Source organism: Ambystoma mexicanum, chromosome 9 (assembly GCF_040938575.1).
Source record: "Ambystoma mexicanum isolate Mex_15411 chromosome 9, UKY_AmexF1_1, whole genome shotgun sequence".
Taxonomy (NCBI): domain Eukaryota; kingdom Metazoa; phylum Chordata; class Amphibia; order Caudata; family Ambystomatidae; genus Ambystoma; species Ambystoma mexicanum.
The window spans coordinates 999,837,143-999,857,132 of NC_090931.1; the positions used below are offsets into that span (position 1 = coordinate 999,837,143).

General features: G+C 49.0%; 1 protein-coding gene across 2 annotated transcripts in view; it reads right to left on the bottom strand.

The window, feature by feature from the left end:
* Positions 1-19,990, bottom strand: part of CIR1 (corepressor interacting with RBPJ, CIR1) — a 476,807-nt gene that overhangs the window by 294,788 nt on the left and 162,029 nt on the right. The window contains exon 3 of one of the 2 annotated variants that reach the window (XM_069616241.1): positions 7,660-11,814. The exons of the other annotated variant lie outside the window; for it this stretch is intronic. Within the exon in view, the coding sequence (XP_069472342.1) occupies positions 9,341-11,814 (2,474 nt within the window). The 3' untranslated portion in view covers positions 7,660-9,340. Of the gene's footprint in view, positions 1-7,659; positions 11,815-19,990 lie in introns of those variants that run through there. 2 annotated transcript variants of the gene reach the window in all.

The window sequence follows — 19,990 nt, forward strand, 5'->3', positions numbered from 1 at the left end:
GCAGCATGTGTTGCTCGATTCAGTCCCTCCCCATGTTGGGGGAAACAGGACGTAGATCCGGATGTCCTCCTTCCACTATTGGGCAATGAGTGCGGTGCCAGGTGCACCAAGATTGCACGCAGTTGGATTGTCATGTGCCTTTATGTGAGCGGGCATGCAACCTGTGATGTTTCATTTGGGGATCATTCTTCGTGGTGTGGACATGACAGGAAATGGGATAGACATGTACTATAGGGCCAGGAGTCTCTGCTATAGGGCCAGGGATTGTGACACAGGGCAGGAGCCTTCATCGGCAGGAACGAACGGAACAGTCCTTTGATAAACTCCTTCACTAAACGGTGGGATCAAAGAAGACCATTCCGGGGACCTGGTGTAGCAGGAAATAGCCGCCAGATGCACCTTGATGGAGGCGTGTGCCAGACCCGACTTAGCCAATGACAAGTATGGAAGGACTTTTGGGGCCGTGACCCTCAGAGGGTTAATCTTCTGCGACCGGCACCAAGTTGCGAAACGCTTCCATTTACGTCCATAACACTTCAGCATCGACGACGCCCTGGCCTTGGCGAGGACCTCCCTACAGTGCGCAGGCAGCTCTTAACCAATGAACTCTAATGCTGCAGGAGCCAGGCCTTTAGGTTCAGCGATCCTGGGTCATGGTGCAGGATTGTGCCTCCTTGCCTGGAGAGATCTGCAACCACTTGCAGCTTGACTGGAGGGGGTGCGGACATGCTGAGAAGGTCCTGGTACCAGATTAGCCTCGGCCACGCTGGTGCGACAAGGATCATCCTGCACCGTTACCGTCCGAGTTCACGGATGACTTGTAGTAGCAGCAGCAACAGAGGGAATGCATACAGGAACAATCCTTCCCAAGTTAAGGAGAATGTGGCCCCCATGGCCGGGGGAACCTGCTAGCGAAACTCCGGCACTTGGTGTCAATCACTGTCGCAAACCGATCGATCTGGGGATTGCCCCACTTGAGGAAGTGTTCGTCCACTTGATCCTGCCGAAACTCCCACTTGTGGCAAGAGGGCAGCTCCCCACCGAGAGAACCGGCAACAGTGTTTTTTACTCCTGCTAGGTGAAAAGGAATGAGGAACATTCCCCTGGGCGACGGCCCACTGCCACAACACCTGCGTCTCTTTAGTGAGCGCCAGGGTTCTGGTGTCCCCCTGCTTTTGGATATAAAACATTGTGGTGGCATTGTCCGTGAAGACCCTCTCCACTTTGCCCTTGAGGGACGGAAGAAATGACTTGAGGGCCCAAACACAGCCCATGGTTCCAGGACGATGTGTAGCGCCTTCTCCTCCGACAGCCACAGGCCTCTGGCGTGGAGACATCCAGTATGTGCGCCCCACCCTTCCAGGGAAGCGTCCATCGTGAGCATCTCCTGGTAAGGGGGACTCTGGAAGTCTTTGCCCCCGGCGACATTGGAGCACACGCCCCACCACCTTCTCGCTTGATGGAAATACTCATCGAGCCCGATCCTGTCCTTGAAGCTTCCAGGCACCTGGATCCAACGGGAGTCCAGGAATTCCTGGAGCGGTCGCATCCGCAACCTGCAGAGCAGGAACAGGTAGATTCACAAGGACATCATGCCGAGCAGCGACTTGATGGTCCTCACGGTGACGATCTTCATTGCTAACAGCTGTTGCACCGAGGCCAAAATGGCTGCTATCCTCTCTTACGACAGAGCCACCAGGCAGGATACCGTGTTGAGCCTGGACCCCAGGAACGGTGCGTTCTGCAATGGAGTCAAGCAGGATTTTGCATAGTTCACCAAGAACCTCTTATCCGTCATTAGCCGGACTGTCCTCTCTGTGTGAACCACAGTGGTGTCCCTTGACGTGGCCTGGATGAGGCAGTCGTCTAGGTACGGGTAAACATGAATTCCCTGTAGTCATAGATAGGCCACGTCCAGAGCCAGGCACTTTGTGAAGACTCTGGGCGCCGGCTTCAGTCCAAAGGGGAGAACCTTGAATTGGTAGTGCTTCCCTTGTACGACAAAGCACAGGAACTTGCAATGTTTTTCATGACTGGGGTCATGGAAGTACACATCCTCTAGATCCAGCAACGACAGAAAGTCTCCCTCCTCCAGTTGGCCGAGCACGTGCTGCAACATACCCATCCTGAATTTCTGGGACTTGATGTACTTGTTGTGCCGTCATAGATCGAGAATGGGCCTCCAGCCCCCAATCTTCTTTCTTACTAGAAAGTATCTTGAGCAAACTCCATAGCCCCAGAATCACTTTAGAACCAGCTCTATCGCCCCTTTTCTTAACATGGCCCGAACCTCGAGCAGCAGCTGAGGGATGTGTTGTTCCCAACGAGCCGCTGAAACTTAAAAAAGTGTGTCCGTGCGCGAGAGCATCCAGCATCCATCGATCAGTGGAGATGTTTTTCCACACGCTGACGAAGTTAGACAGCCGGCCTCTAACTGGGGTGCAGGGGTGGGGGCTCGATGTCTCAACCTGTTCACTCCTGCTTGGAGGCCAGCGCGCTGCCCTGGGAGCCTTGACAATGACGGCTGCCACCTCCGAAGGCCTTGGAACGACCCCTGTAGGCTTCCTGGGTCATGGAACATGAGGGTTGGTGGTAAGAAGATGATGTACCACCGAAACTCTTCGAAGACCTACCAGACTTCACTTCCGAGGGACGAAAGGATGGACGGTGCTGCTGCAGTGTGCCCAGGGCACGGGTCGTCTCTGTGTCGGTCTTGATGACCTGGAGAGATTCGACAGCCCTGCCGAAAAAGGTTGTCCCCATCGAACGGCATGTCCAGAACCCTCATCTGGACCTCTTGAAGTTGGTGGCCTTCGGCCAGCCACGACAGCGGAGAGACACTGTTCCCCATCTGGCGGAACCCTGTGTCTGTAATGTCTAGCGCCACAGTGATGGTGTGGTCTGACTCCACCTCGCCTTCCTGAAGGAGCTTCATTGCTTCTACCCGCTTGTCCTCGGGTAGGAAATCAAGGACCGAAGCCATCTTGTACCATAGCTCCCGGTCGTACCTTGCCAGGATCGCTAAGGAGTTGGCCGCCTTGACCGTCATCGCCATGGAGTAAATGACCTTCCTTCCCATCGCCGTCCGGAGGGAGGACAGAGGCAGATGACGGGTTGGATGACTTCTTCCTAGCCGCAGCCAAGACCACCGAGTCCGGCGAAGGTTGTGACCGAAGACATTTGCGTGCAGACTCCGGCACCCAGTATTTATTTTTCCAGCCGATCCCTCTTCGCCAGGGCTGAGAAAGGGTTCAATACGGCCAGCCCCTCATCCCAGACATCGTCCAGGAGCAGTACCGACAGAAGGGTCTTCCTTTTCGCCTCACAGCGTTGATATAGGAAACCTTCCTTTTTCTCTTCCGGGACGAGTTGGAAGAGTTCCGACACATGGGCGATCATGGAGTGGAAGGAACCCACCTTGTCCAGTGAAGAAGCCCTTGGTGACGGAGAGATTCTGCCATCGTCGTCGGTATCAGTCGTCGTTTCCGTCCCGGTCTCCCTGGGAGGGGGAGGAGGGCAGTGACAATTGGAGTGGAGGCATACAGTGTCGTCTCCTACTCCTTTTCTTCAGCGGTGGTGGGCTTGGTGTCAATGGGTCGTCGCTGGTGGTACCGTCGGCATCCTCTTCTGAATCTCAGACACCAGTGTGTGGAGGGTTGAGAAAATATCCTGTGACAGACCTCTGAGAGGTACCTGGAGAACAGGTTCGCTGGGCCCAGCGTCCATGTCCTGGTCATCGACGCCTCCGGCGGGTAGCTCCTCAATGCTCTTGTCGCCGCTGCAGTCACCCCCCTCCTCCTGGATGGTGTGGACGGAAGCCATGTCCTCTTCATCGGACGAAGAGACATCCATGCGCTGGAGCTCTTCCACGCCCCCTGCCCCCCTCTTTTTGGGTCCTGAGGGGTTGGATTCGGGCTAAGGTCCGGCATCCTCTTCTCTGGAGCCTTCTCCACCGGTTTGGCAGAAGCCTCCCGCCTGGGAGGAAGAGCCACCCTGGCCCGGTTCAGCACCTTTCGCCTTTGAAAGGGTGGAAGCAACCATCTCAATGGAAGAGAATGACTTGGCCTGGACCACCTGGGCCTTGAATGGTAGGCTGGACACCTTGTCCTGCTTGGCCTTCTCCGGCTTCTCTTGTAGCTTCCCTGGGGAAGCGGACTTCCTTTTTGACGAAGAACTGGGGCGATGGCTGGAGATCGAAGCCGATTGAGATGAACGTGCCCTGACCATCACAGGACCCGCTTGTGCAGTGACCCTGACGGAAGCGGACTTGCAGTGCTTGGCCTTGTCTTGGGCCTCCATGGATGGAGTACCCTCAAAAGGATTTAGAAGCCCGCTCTGGATGGCTGGATCCGGATGAGGCATGCCCCTCTGAGGCAGACGTGGTAGAGGCCCTGGCTTTGAGCCACGCCGCCAGTCGAATGTAACGTTCATTCATCGTGTGTTTGGAAAAACCATGGCAGATCTAGCAATCTTCCTTTTTGTGCGTCGGGTGAAAACAAAGGCACTGGGAATGCCTGTCGTCCGTGAAAACATTCAGAAAACTGCAGCTGGTGCAGAGCTTGAAGAGGGAAGCCCCGTCCTTCTCCTCCGATATGATCCAATGCGTTATAGGCCTGATGGTCTTCTGTAAACTTCCAAGAAGAAAACACTCAGTGAGGGGCGATGAAAGTTGCCGAAAAATGGGTACCTGTTAATTGGATGAGTAAACGATGTAGCACACTCACTCGATTTAACAAAACGCAAAAAAACACTGAAAGCTCTAAGAGCGAAACGCGACGACTCCCAACACTTGAAAGTGCATTAAAAATCTGAAGATGGCTGCCAGGTGAGGGGCTTAGGGAGAGGGAAGTCCTTGGATGGGGGCAGTGTGGCACAGAGCTCATTGATTGGTTTATAGGAGAAAGTTGTGAACGAAAGTGAAACTGCTTTTTCTTTTACCGAGGATTCCCAGCCTGACGATGGCGAATATTTATGAGCATGTGAATCCTTGACAGACCTCATGCTGGAGAAAGGGAGGAATCCTCCAGCACTGGTCCACCCCCAGGAATTGGATCCAAAAGTGATGGCTGTGTCCTGGCCACCTGGATCACAAGTCCAAGGACGAGCGGGTGAGACACCCTTTGGCTTCTCACAGCTGTTTGAATTGTGCAGATCCTTAACATTGGTGGGCTTGAGCTAGCTCCCAGCCTGAAACTTAAAAGGAGGGCCCCTGCAGCTATTCGACAGTTCATCGTTGGAACCAAGACCTCTATGAAGATCAGCCTGCTGACGACCGGAGGATGACCCCTGCAGCTGACCAGCGTCAACTCCAGTGACTGGCCCAGTGAAACCTTGCTCCTTTCCGGATCACAGAAGATTCTCGTTGGTGCTTCAACCGTTGGACAGGTGGGAACAACCAGCTTCAACCTCTGCTCACAGATCCACACCTTGGAAGCTGTCAAGTGTTTCTGGACCACTTGGACTGATCAGCTCCCTTTTGGGGTACGGCACTGCAGCCGTTACCGTTCCAAGCAGAGCCACGGGACTCACAGGATCTTCAGCTTATGCTACATGTCATCTGTCCTCACAACTTCAGCCTCCTCATGACGAGGGAAACAGAGGTGGGGCTGGTTCTGTGTTCACTGTTGGAAGACCGCATCTCGCCACCTCACTGTGGTGACCCCCCACTGGAACCATCCTTCTGCAATCCTGTGAGGTGTCCTATTGAGTGTGCACCACTGAGGTCTGCATCTTTTCTTCGTTTGGGGATCTTTGTCAAGAAGGAACTATCTGGTGAGAACCGCAACTAGCTCCTAACACAAAAAAATGACTACTGCACCTGTGACCCCCGGGGGCTCCTTCACCTGGAACAAGAACAGAAAATTGGAGCCCCAGCAAATTCTGGAAGACCTGCAGTGTCAACTGGACGAATATTAGTCAGGGGGATAAGTGAACATACATGTTTCTGTACAGCCTCTGTCCAATAGCATAGGGTGTAGCGCTCTTGCCCCTAAACTCCCTCTGGCTTGGCCTTTGGTCGGACATAGGTCAAGGATCTTGTCCCAAGACTTATTTTTATAAAAGGATAGAGGGGGGTACTTACCTTATTTGAAGTACATACTTACATTGCTTTAGAGAACTTCTCAAATCACCACCACAGCCCACCTCAACAGTTCTCAAATACCTTCCTGGGAGAAACCATAGTGTAACTTTTGTTTTTTGGGCACAAGGCCTCATACATTTTAGGGCTGGACTTGATAAGACAGAGGGAACTGGGTTGTGATTATTCCATCTAAATCTGTTTTGTTGCATTGTAACGTCAACTACTGCTAGGTGATATTATCTCTAAAGGTGAATGTGTATATGTGATATATATTTTTTGATTACGATACTTAATTGTGAAATTTTGAGGTGTAGTGTGTTTAGAAAGGCCTAATAAAATCATAGTATTTTACATACTCCCCGACTAACTTGAATCATTTGCGTTGTTCTATGTGGACTCATTGTAGCCCTAGACCACTGTCACACATTTCGAGTGTAAGCATTGACTTCTCATCCACCTACCTTGAATGGGTTTTCCCTAACCTCCCCGTGTATCCCCGTGTTTACCATAAATAGGGAGGCCTCCAACAATCCTCCCCACAGGGGCTGATTTTAGAAATCCATCGTTAAAAAAGCCATGTGGGCATGGATGCTCTAGGCAAACTGTGCCAAAACGTTGCCCTGAGGGTCTGGACAACCCTAGCCCTATTTTTTGCACGTCCAACACATCTAGGGCCTTAACTTATTCAAAGGGCGAAAAGCCTGTGGAGCTTTGCAGGGTCTTTCTCGCAGCAAATAATGCCCAAGGAATTAGGACATATCACTTATGCATGGGATAATTATGCAAACAGAGTTTTCCTTGCTGTCCTTGGGTTTTCCCCCTGCACCCACTTCTTTGGTGGCCATGGCAATCCCAGTTCACTCCACCCAGGGCACAGTGGCTAATGGAGGGGGCCTGCGTTACTTTGGCTCCTCACACAGTAAAAAACAAGGAACACCAGTGAGGCCAGTCACTGACAATGGGTTTCGGAGTGCATTGGGACATGTTTTGGCCGAATGGTAGGTTAACCTGATTCAAACATCTTTACTGACCATTACAGTCTGCACATGTGTTCTTATAAGGAATTTTTACCACAAAACCTTAAGGGATGAGAAAGGTTAGGATTGTTCTGACTTGGTATGAGCCAGGAAAAGAACACTACTCCCCCATTTTTTATTGACTAAGTGTATACATCATACCAGGGTCTAAATCTCTTTTTATCCCCCACCTTTCGCATTATAAGATGTAGGGCACTTTTATCCTAGTTATTTATCTTGATGCTAAATTTAGGGGTGGGAAGGATATTGTCTAAAGCCCTTTACTGCTTTTATAAAATACTGTATAGCTTTTGTAGATAGCCTAGTACTTATCTGAACTTAATGCTGCTTGCGTGTGAAGGGAAGCGCCCCCAATTCAGCACGATCCTCCCCGCAATGAGAGACAATAAGGGACTCTCCCGTAGTGGGAATAAGACCAAGACAGAGTGCGGGTGAGCGTAAGTGGGAGTTTATCCAAGGATAAGGCATGCAAAGAACTCTGCAACCTACGAGAGCGCTCTGTCTGACAATAGCAAAGACAGGCGTATTTCTAATACAGAAAACGTCATCAACACCTAAACACTATAGGGGGCACAAGTTAATTGGGATTGGGTATCGTCGACTAACTATAGGTGTTGCTGCAGCATGGTTGGTCTTGGCAAGACGACGTCACTGGTCAGCCTCGTGGGTTGGGTTGGGCCTGGCAGGCCGGCTTGAGGTCATCCGTGCGGTGTTGGTGCGCTGGGGCAGCCTGTGACAATGATGAATACCTTTCCTGTCTTAGTTGCCCTAGGCCATGCACACTGCAGTTATTCAGAAAATGACATTTACGTTCACTAATAAATTGTTCCGTAGCTTATCTTATAAAATAAACGCAACACATGAGGAATGCACCTCGTGAGAGGTCTGGTGGTTATCGGTTGGGGTGAGATTTACCTGTGTCCTATTGACCGGTACTTTAGGTCGTAGGACGGGGCTCTGGGGCCTGGGCCGAATGATACATGTCTGTCTGCTGCGTTAGAAGTTATTATATAGATGGGTCTCTGTGTCTTGTCTCAATGATGGGGGTCGTCCTTACACGGGGTCAGGATTCTTGGGGGGTTCGTGGGATTTATGAAAGGGTGCTGGTAGATCAGTGGGTTCATCTGTGGGTTTATTACCGTGCTGTAAATAACACAGGTGGCAGGCTATGGCCTTGGTTGCGGCGCCGGGGCCTCTGAAGTAACGCCAGCTTGGTTGGGGGAGGTGAGGGAGCGCGGCACAAGTCTTAGCTTTTTTATCTTGCAGGCTTGGTAGGGTGGGAGAGGGAATGGCCTTGCATATCCACAAAGGTATTTTCCTCGTGCGTTGCTGATCAGTAAATGCAGAAGTTTTATACTGTTCTGCCTTATTTTGACGTTATTTAGACACACATATATATTTCAATTTCATTACACATTTCTTTAAGACAGTCGATTCCAGTACCTTTTCATTGCCTAACATTACATTCATTACATTGTGTGCGTATTGTATGTACATTTAGACGTTATACGAGGGATATCTAGGTTATGGCCTACAGAGATTGATGCTTGCCACTTTGGGTGGTTCAGTAAACATATATGAGTTCCAGTTTCTACATACTATGGAAAAAAACACTTTTACAGATAGGGTTATACGTTTGGTCAACATCTTTCTCCGTGGTTATAGCAGCATTAGTCCAGACCTGGAGGGATATCATATAACGTTACATTTTTATGGCTTATTCACATTTTAAAACAGAGGTAGTTCATTAGTACCAATACTTGAATTGTTTTCTACCTTCTTCAGATAGTGATGCTTCAGCTTTTTTCCTCGCTACCCCGGCCTTGCGGTCCGGGTCATACGGGGTGCAATATCACATTGTTACTAATATAATGTTGCCGTGTTGGCATCTCGGGTTTAGCTCATCTCCGACTTTCTCATGGGAACGCGCTCGCAGCGGATCTGCCAGTGCTGCTGAGGCGACAGAGATGCATGAAAGGCCCTCCAAAGGTGGGGGCCTCGTTACAGTGTGCTAAACTCACGCCGTGTTTGCTAGACAAGATGGCATCTAGGCCTGACTCGATTTTTGGTAAATGCAAAGACGAGGTGCGTGTGGCAATGTCGTCGGCGGGCGAATCCTCCTCCACCTGGGCCCGGGTGGCATGAGGGGGCGTCCACCGAGTCATGGTCCTCACCTGGGGAGGAAGCTGTAGGTGAGGAGGGCCTCGCGGCCAGTCCTCCCCTACATTTCCCCCCTTTCGTTACTTAAAGTAACGAATTTCTTTAGCTCTTCCAATCTCCTACATTCTTGTTCCTCTAACACTGCACCATCCCATGCAGGGGTTCCTTTTATAGGCATCCATGCTCTGCACACCCCCCTTAAACTCTCACCTCTCCTAGCATACTCATCTGGTGTACATGTTAAATATATACAGTCGCCAGTTTCTTCCAGATCTACCCAGACCTCCTCATACCATTCCAGTTCTACGTCTCGTGGTTCTTTGATAGTGGTGTGCCATAGTTTATCTACTATGTACTTATCACGGCACATAGGCACTAACTGGTACTTGGGGGTGTTGTCTGCTCCTGTCTGCACATGTACTTCTTGTGTTGTTTTAATTGTACCACCAGAGTTGCCCATTGTCACCATCATCATTGCACCGTTAGGAACTGCATTAGCACAACATCGGAGGCCCACCTGGCACAGGCAAAATATCACAAGGATGATCACCACTATTGGTATCAGGAACTTTATTGTCACTCCAAGCCATGAGGGAACCCACGAGAAGATATTGTCGAACCACGAGCTATCTTCAGCTCCACCTTCCATTTTCATCTTCTCGCCCAGGTTATGTACTGCTTCAATAACGTGGGACAGGGACCCATTTTCTGCGTCTTCAGAAGGTACGAACGTGCAGCACGCACTTCCTATTTTTCGGCAAACACCTCCATCGATAGCTGTTAACAGGTCTAGAACATACCTGTTCTGCATGGTCATTAGTCGCAGAGCTCGTAGTTCCACCTTTATTATGTTGAACCCTTCTTCAGTGTCATTGGCCAACTGGATCAGTTCCCACCGTGTGATCTGGAGCCATTTTGCATTTGCTCTTGCTTGGACACTGGACACTAGCGAAGCAAAGAATGTTTCCACGGAGCTGAACAGGCGATACTTGTCTGGAATCTGTGCCAATAAGTCAGATGATGCTTGTGATATGTAGTTCGAGGCTCGCTTGTTTCTTGAGAGCTCTTCTTCCTTCCCCCCGGAGGACAGGACATAAAGGTGCGCTTGTGTAGTTGGAGAAGCTGCATTCTGGTTCAAGCCTCCTTTCATCATGTTACTTCTGTCAATATGGCTTTCTGGAATCACCATTAGTGTCGAGTGCAAGGTGGCCATTGAGCAGCTACCACTCCATGATTGGGGAAGGTGCAGGTACGCCTGGTTTCCGCATACCCAGTAGGTGTCCATTAATGCTGCTGTCCCTTTTTTCATATCTGGGATGGTGAGAGTTTTGTTACAGTTCGTGTTCGTTCCCATTGTCATTTTTCCTTCTCCCTTGAAACATAGTTCGTTTTGTATTTCACTTTGTAGCTTGAAGGGTTTCTCCATCGCTGTTACCCATGTTAGTTTAGGGATGTGTTCTTTCCATATTGGCAAGCACGTTCTTTCCATCCACCGCAACTTGTCCGGTTGGACACCTTTCAGCGCTTCTGCCTTGCACAGCACTTCTTCGTCTTTCCATTTGTTTTCGGAAAACAGTGTCCCTTGTATTGCAAAGAAAGGTTCTTTAAGACAGATCACTCCAGACGCCTGCGAATAGCACGTTTTGTTGTTCTGTAGCATTCTGAAAGAGACATCGTGTGCTTGGAAAGTGTTCTTTATTCTACACAGCGTGAGATGAAGGAGACATTGGGCATCCACAATGGGCAATTCTCGTGGCAACAATACTTTAGGTGTGCCTGATGCATGGGGGATAAGTGAGCAGACATAACAGCTCTCATTGGTTGTTTGTTTGGCTGTTGTGCTCATATCTGCATACCATTTATTTGCTTGGTGTGGGTGTCGTGGGTCTTCCATTTTGTCTAGCCCTAGTCCATAATACTCATCATACCCTTTTCCACCAGTCTCTCTTTTCCGCCTACTTTTCTCCCTTCTTCTGTACCTTCTCGCTATAGTAGGTGAAGAACCAGGCCCCTCTTCCTCCCCCCCACCCCCCTTTTCTAATTCTTCATATAGGGACTTGTGTTCTGTCATCATAATCACTTTTCCATCCTCCTTGATAAACAAGAGATCGTTGTTTGAAATTGGGGCGGGAGGGATTGTGTGGTTGTTGTATGTTCCAGGTTGGGACATTGTGTCATTATTTACATTTTTGGTTCTCAATTGTGAGAGGACAGCAGTGGGTGGTGTAGTATAGTATCCCCACACAAAGTGTGATCCATCCCAGATCAAGAAATCACCTTCTTTGATACCTACAGTCGGACTTGTTTTCGTTCCAGGGGCAAGGGTGGTGTTGCTCCCCCCTCCCCCCTCGTTCATCTCGGTAGAGATGAACGTTATAATCCAGTGTAATACCAGACAAAACATTGAGATGAAGAACACGATAGCACACATTGACAAACCACATTCAAATGAATACGTTAATTTAGCCACTAACATTTCTCTAAATCTAACATATCTATTAGTTGCAGGCTGCCCATTCGATGCCATGATAAATCCTGTTTGAGACACAAAGGTTCATTAAATACAAACATGTAAACATTTCCACGTTGTAACGTTTCGATGATAAAATATAGGGTTGGGTGAGGGAGGGGGTGTGTTGACAGACAAGGTAGCTTTTCAATCATCATTCTTCGTACCTTTATATATATATATATAAATAATAAGAAACATGTCATTATAAGAACAAAAGTAATAAAAACATCTTAGAGAGCACCGTGGGGGAAAAAAAAGGAACCCCACGCAAAATTTTCAAAAACTGTAATAAAAAGAAATTTTACACATACATATGTACATGTTTTAGTCCAGGACATTTGTCGCGCGCTAATTGTGCTCACCGTTCATCTCATAAAGCACAAAAATTCCAATCATTCGTTCCGCACAACTTCATCGTCCGCTGTTGCCTGTGCCTCGTCTTGCACCTCACTTTCCGCAGCGCTGTAAGCTTTACGTACGTCTGTCAAATGCACCCAATATCGCAGGCCCTTCACCTTTACTGCTGTAGGTGTGCAAAACACTACCTCATAAGGGCCATGGAAACGTGGTGCATTCCACCTCCGCACAAAGCTTCTGACATATATAAGGTCACCAGGCATGAGTTGTAGCGGTTTTTCAGGCAATTTGTCTGGTTCAGTTGCGTTCCCCTCCTCTCTTGTCGAGGGGGGGGCTAGTTGTTTTGCAATTACGCGCGCTGCCCGTGTCAATTTTCGCAGATATTCTGTGAACTCCTCCCCCAATATAGCTGCGCTTCTGTGTGCATCAGAACGCTCACGGAGAGGCGAATGCGCTGTATGCATTCTTCTTCCCGTGACGATCTCGTGCGGGGACAAATGGTGATCCTTACTTGGCTGGTTTCGCAGTTCAAACAAGGCCAAAGGCAGGCAGTACATCCAAGTCTTTTTGAGGGAAAAACAAAGTTTTGATAATCTGCTTTTTAACAGGCCATTTATCTTTTCCACTACGCCATTACTTTGAGGATGATAAATCGAACATAATTTGTGCTTTATTCCCAATAATGTAGTCACTTCTTTAAATAATTCATTAACAAAATGCGTCCCGTTATCTGAGCGAATAATGTCGCAAATTCCCCAGCGCGGAAACACTTCCCGCACTAGGAACTTCGCGGCGCCCTTCGCGTCAGGGCGGGCACATGGGCCTGCCTCCACCCACCTCGAAAATGGACATACAACCACAATCATGTACCGAGCCCCATTACACCTTTCCCCCATGTCTACATAATCAATGTGGAGCTCTCTGAATGGGCCATTTGGTTTTGGTATCGTACCCCTTAGTGTACGCAAGGTCATACCTGAGTTGTAAATTTGACAGGTCGTGCATTCTAGGGCTAACCTTGTGACGTGTTCCTGGAGGCAAGGTGCAAACCAATCTTCTTGTATCTCTGCCATTATGTGTTTCTTCGTGTTGTGTGCGGGAAAGTGTAGTTGTTGAAATGCTATTTCTAACAGCGTAATTGGCATTACCACTTTTCCTGAACTCTCTTGTCGCCACAATAAATCAGTCGATGATTTGCTGCAACCTCTCTTAGTCCACCGCAATTTTTCCTCTGCACTAGCTCCCTCTTGCAGCTCTATTATCTCCTGTGTGGACATCATGTTGTATCCTGTGGGGACCTCTTGGCTTGCTGTGTGGTGCAACATGTACTCTCCTATTTCACCTTTTTGTAGATATGAAGCTGCTTTGGCAGCGGCGTCTGCTGCCGCGTTCCCCAAAGATACAAGATCTGTATTGGTGGTATGAGCTTGACATTTTACGATGGCCACTGCCGTGGGGTCTTGCAGGGCCTCAATCAGTTCTTTCAATAGTTCTGCATGCTGGACTGGTGTTCCGTCTGCTCGTCGGAACCCTCTCCGCCCCCACCGGGCCAACCCACCGTGAACTGTTGTTGTCATGTATGCTGAGTCTGTGTATATGGTCACTGCGCATCCCTTGGCGGCATGCAATGCTTCTATTAGCGCTATTAGTTCTGCTGCTTGCGCTGAATAGTGTGATGGGAGGCGGTGTTGTACCAGTATCTCATATTCATCTTCCTCTAATCGTACCACTGCCATACCCACATGCTTTTCTCCTGTCTCCATGTCTATTGATGCTGACCCGTCCACAAAATACACCTCACCCTCGGTCAGGGCATTTTCAAAAATCACTGCATCCTTACCTTCGTCACCTGTGTACGTGGCGCAGTTATGGTTTTGCATGTCCTCTACAGTGCATGCCTCTGTGATGAATGTGGCTGGGTTCACTGTTTTACATCTCACTATATGGATGTTAGCGCTGGACAGTATTATCTCATATGCTGTGGCGCGTTGTGTTGTCAATGTGCTCTTTGTTCGCTCTAATATTGCAAAAAGTGAGTGTTCCACAAACAGTGTCACCGGGCAGCCCATCACTATCGTGGCACTTTTTTCAATTGCGAACGCGGCTGCAGCTAGGGATTGCTCGCACGCGAAGTGACCTTGCATTACTGCATCTAGGGTGCCGCTATAGTAAGCGAGTGGCTTGTGCCCTAAAGATGTTTTCTGCGTCAATACTGCTGTCATCAGTGTTCCTTTGCAATGTGAAAATAAGAAAAATTCGCGCCCATAATCTGGATTTGCTAGTACTGGAGCGCTTGATATCAGCTCTTTTAGTGAGTTAAATGCTGTGTTCATCTCCTCTGTCCATTCTATGTGTTTGTGTTCTTGTTGTGCTTCTTTCAGTGCCTGTAACAAGGGCCTTGTGTACGCCGCATAGTCCAAGATCCATGCTCGGCAATAGTTACACATACCCAGAAATTTCTGCATCTCTTTTACTGTTTTGGGCTCTCCAATTGTTCTAATCGCCTGTGCCCTGTCTGGTATAATTCGCTTGCCATCCTTTGATATCAACTGACCCAAGTATAGGACCTCTGTCAGACAGTACTGTAACTTCCCTTTGTCCACCTTGTACCCCTTGTTGGCCAATAATGTCAGGAGTGTTATTGAGTCCTTTCTGCACTCTTCCTCAGCCTGTGCACAAACCAATAAATCATCAACGTACTGAATCACTGTGCTTTCTACAGACAAATTCCCCAGATCTTCATGTAGTACCCTGTTAAATATGCTTGGGCTCTCGCAATATCCTTGTGGTAATCTGCAATGTTCGAACCTCCTTCCTCCCAATGTGAATGCTGTCAAGTACCTGCTCTCTTCTGCTAAGGGAATCGAGAAAAATGCATTTTTTAAGTCAATTACTGTGAAGTGTGATGCTACTTTTGGAATATTGCACAGTATTGTCGCCGGGTTCGGGACTAGAGGGAACTCCTTCATTACCACATCGTTCAGTGGGCGTAAATCTTGTATCATCCTCCATGAACCCCCCTTTGCTTTTTTGATTGGGTAAATGCATGTGTTGCATGGGGAGTTTGAGGGCACGATTATACCCTGTGCTAGCAGTGCTTCTATTGTCTCTCTGATCCCTTCTTCTGCTTCTCGCGACAGTGGATATTGTTTCACCCGGGGTAGTATTGCTCCCTGTTTTACTTTTATCACCACAGGCTGAACTTCATGCAGCAACCCTACATCGTGGGGGCCATTAGTCCATAAGTCAGTGGGTACTGAACTCATGTCCTCATCAAAAAATGTGTGCGGTGCTCCTATTACCGCCATTAGTTCAACCTTAGTTTGTCTGGCTGTAACTACAATGTCGCAGGGCATTGCCAGTTCCATCACTATTTCACCATCTCCCTCAGTGTCAGAAAATAGCTCCTCGTCAGAGAGCTCTCTCAGCGGGATATTTGCATTTGTACACAATACTGTCCGCCACTCACACCCTTCCATGTCCATACCAATCACACATATTCTGTTTGTTGATACATGTATTGCATGCAAATCCAACGATATCACTGACCCGAGAGCAGTGTCGGGGCTTGCTATGGGGCGAAAAAGGAATTCTGCTGGGATCCTCCACTCCACCCTTTTTAGTTCTGGTACTATGAGAGCCAATGTTCTCATGCCTTCGACAAACATCTCCTCATTTCTTGGTACCCCTCTGATCTCTTTCATGATTGTGTGGCCGTGTATTACTGCTAATATGCGGAGGGGGCATATGCCTGGCGTTGAGCATACGATACCGCTCCCTGTGAATGATATTGTCATGTTTAGTTTGCTCAAGAGATCTCTCCCCAGTAAGTTGATGGGAGAGTTTTCATAGTACAGTAAGGGTGCTTTCACTGTTTTACCCCCCACTGTCACATCCAATACCTCTGTGTAAGGAACTTCAATTACAGCCCCAGAGAACCCCTGCGTCTCTAACGTTCTATTAGATAACGGGAACCGGCCCTCTCTAATGCATGATTTCTCCGCTCCCGAATCCACCATGAAAATGAATTGCTTGTCTCCTATCTGCGCTCCTATCAATGGTTCCTCTGATGCATTGTGGGTCGTAGACAGTACTGGACACGCAAGTGCTCTCTGTGGGCTGTCCTATGCGGGGTGTCTCATTGCCCCCCCTTGATCGAAAATGTTCCCCGAAACCACTGATACTCCACTGTAAGGTGCGGGGGCGGGTGCTCCATTAGCTACTGTTGCGAAAGTGTTACCAGGCGTGTAGTGCACATTGTCATTATTCTGTGGGCTGGTTTGTGTTCGGTACTGATGTCCATGCAGTTGTGCGTTACTCCTTTGTGCTACATTTTCTGGTTGCTGGTATTGTCCCATGGGGAGGCCGTAGGGGCTTCCCGGGTGGGGGTGTCCGTATTGTTCTATCTCTTGGAACCCGTTGCTTTGTCTACTCCTACATTCTCTTGAGTAATGCCCCCATCTCCCACAATTCCAACAGCTCCCCTGTGGACCTCTGGGACCCTGCCACCCATTTCCTCCCATACCTCCATACCCTTGTCCTCCTCTTCGACCCCTGTACCCACCTCTTCCTCCTCTTGGGGCCCACTCTTGCCACGTTGGACCTCCGTTCTGCTCCTGCTCTGTCCACTGTCGTTGCCCTTGTCCTGCCCAATTCGCTGCTATTCTTCCTTGTATTGCTATTTGCCCCTCCTCTCCTTCCTCTCCCTCCCGTGTGAGTGGGAGTCCCGCTACCGCGGCTGCGACCTTCACCAATTTTGATTGCACCAACTTCGCCTCGTCCGCCAACCTTTTCTGTGCTACTTCCCTCTCTCTTTCTTTGATCCGTTTACAATGGTGTACTATTATGCTTTGGATCTCTGGCCAGCCTTTTGCCTCAACGCCTGCTATTTTATCTAGTGCCTTTTGCACTTCCTTTGGGAGCCCTCTCTTAATGATGAAATAGAATAGAGATGTGGATTGGTGCCAGGGCGTACCCGTTTCCGCTCTCCACATCTCCTGCACCCGGAGAATGTAATCCATAGCGTCCTCCCCGTCATTCATGGTACATTGCATTACTGACTGCAAATCAGGGGTATCCGGGAAGGTTTCCCGTAGTGCGTCCCACACCCTTGCTCGCACAGTGTTAAAAGAAGCCCCATCATGGCGATCACACTCTAAAGTTACAGCTGGAAAACCCGCCTTAGCCCATACTCTGTCTGCCTGATCCCCTACTGCGGACACTAGTAGGCTTTTCACATCACCTACTGCCAGCGGTATACCAGCGGTATGTTTCTCAAATGCATATATCCACTTGCTTGCCCCTCCCGACAGCTGTGGTAGTAATTTCATTAAATTAGCCTTGTCCATCTGAGCCCACGGTATATAGTTTGGCCTCCCACCTCCTCTGTGCAGTAATGGGAGTTGTAATTTCCCTTTTGCCGTTGCAGCTTCCTTTTCCTTAGTCACTGCTGACTCTAATGACGCCATCTTCCCCACTCTATTTCTTAGTCGTCCCATCCATTCATCTTCTATAGTTTCCAGTGAACAGGCACCATCTAGCTCCTCGCCTTCTCCTCCTATTGCCATGCTCAATCTATCGCTCTCATCCACCCCTCCTCTGACATCACATAACAACTCCTCTCTGACCCCTCTTTCTCGTGATACATCTCCAATGCTTCCTTCTGCTGTCCCCACTTCTATTATTCTTGTCGGTTCTTCCTCAATTCTGAACAGTATTTCCCCCTTTTTCCATCCCTCCTCAATTTGTCTAGTTTCGCTTGACGCTCTAGACGTGCGTCCAGATTGTGTAGGGGCGCATGCTGTGCGTTCACATATGTCTTTTATTCTTGAGAGTTCATCTCTTGCCACTGTAAGCCTCGACTCTAAGTCACTCGTTAACTTCTCTATATCCACTCTCTGTGGGCCTCCCTGGGCGCGCTCTCTGGTGTTTTCGTATGGTGGGGGTGCAGTTGGCCTCTGTGGTGTGCTGGTCGACGGGGGAGGCACATAAATAGGGTCGCTATATCCTGTTGCAGGGGCTGGCTTGGGTAGCATTGGGTACAACATAACCACCTCCGCAGGTTGTTCTATGCTTACCTGTTCCTTTTCCTCTCGTGGAATCATTAGTGGATTGTCTGTGGTGGAGGGTAAATCAATATTTGGTGCTGGGGCTTTGGGTGGGGGTACTTCCTCAAACAATCTCCAGAGATCTAATATCTCCTTCCTAGTCTGCCATTTTTTCCCCTTATACTTGAGGCGAATACAGGTACATACCATATCGAGAACGCTTTTGTCAAAAGACCCTCCTTCTGGCCAAATCTGGGGCAACCCCTCCCCTTTCAATTCTGTTAACCATTGATCATGATATTTATTTATGCGTTCAGCATATCCCGGCAAGCTCTTACAAATGTGTGACAAGGGAGTTTCAGCCCCCATCCTCTAAATCGTCAGCGCTACCGCGTTCGCCTTCGTAATCTTTTAAATAGGTGTAAATATGCGTACGTATACCTTTATGGCACAGACAAGAGCGGACCTCTCAAAATTGTCACCCACTGTAATTCAGTGCACAAATCTCTTCTCACTCACCATATCTCATCTCTTTCTCATTCTCAGGCACACTTATGTGATCTCACTGGCAATCGATCTAGTACTGGTTATGTCCACACTCTTTGGCACCACCTCACGGCCACCTGTTCGTCTCTAACATTCGTACGGTGCGCGCACCCTTCACAATACTTCCCACTCACACTTTTGTCTTTTTCCTCCCTTTCCTCCCTAGCCAGCTGTCCCTGTTTCCCTACTAAGGTTACTGTGTTCACGTCTGTACGTGCCACTACTGAGTCCCCACTTTTTAAGATGTTCTAACTACTTCATACCCTTCTCATTTTCACCCCCTACCCCGTGGAAATGGAAAAAAAGAAATAGAGAGAGAGAGAGCACAATCACTAAAAAATATTCCCGGTGTCTCCTTTTGCTAGACACCAATAACTTATTTCTCACTTCTTCATATATTCCCAGTACTAATTTAGATAGTACTATGCGGCGCCGCCTTCCACCCCCTTTCGGAGCTAGGTTTCCGTCACTTCTACCACGTCACTTATTTCTTACTCCTAATGGCCATATGCGAAAGAAAGAATAAAGAAAGTTTCAAGACCCGTCTTTAGTAGACCCCCGCAATTCTCCTTCTCTACCTTTCCCCGTTCCTCTATTCCCACTTCCCCTTCTTCTCCCCTTGTCGATCACTCGCACTCGGTACTCACGTGCCCGTCTTGAACCGATACTCTCCGAAACTGGGTCCGTCCAGGCGGCGTTACCGGTAACTCAACGGTCAGCCCCTGGCTCCGGCGAGCGGCACTCAAAGGGGATTTTTTTCCAATCGGGATCCCGTACCCTTTCTCATTGAGTGCGCACTTCTTATTGTGCCGGTCGCCGTTGGCGGGCGGCCTCCCGGAGGCGGTTCACCGTGCGTATCCCTTCTCAACCGGAGATTCTCGTGCCACAAGGGGGTCGTTAAAGAAGGAGTTAGGAAAAATAATTTGGAGATATCACGCTATCGGGGTCACCACTGAAGGGAAGCGCCCCCAATTCAGCACGATCCTCCCCGCAATGAGAGACAATAAGGGACTCTCCCGTAGTGGGAATAAGACCAAGACAGAGTGCGGGTGAGCGTAAGTGGGAGTTTATCCAAGGATAAGGCATGCAAAGAACTCTGCAACCTACGAGAGCGCTCTGTCTGACAATAGCAAAGACAGGCGTATTTCTAATACAGAAAACGTCATCAACACCTAAACACTATAGGGGGCACAAGTTAATTGGGATTGGGTATCGTCGACTAACTATAGGTGTTGCTGCAGCATGGTTG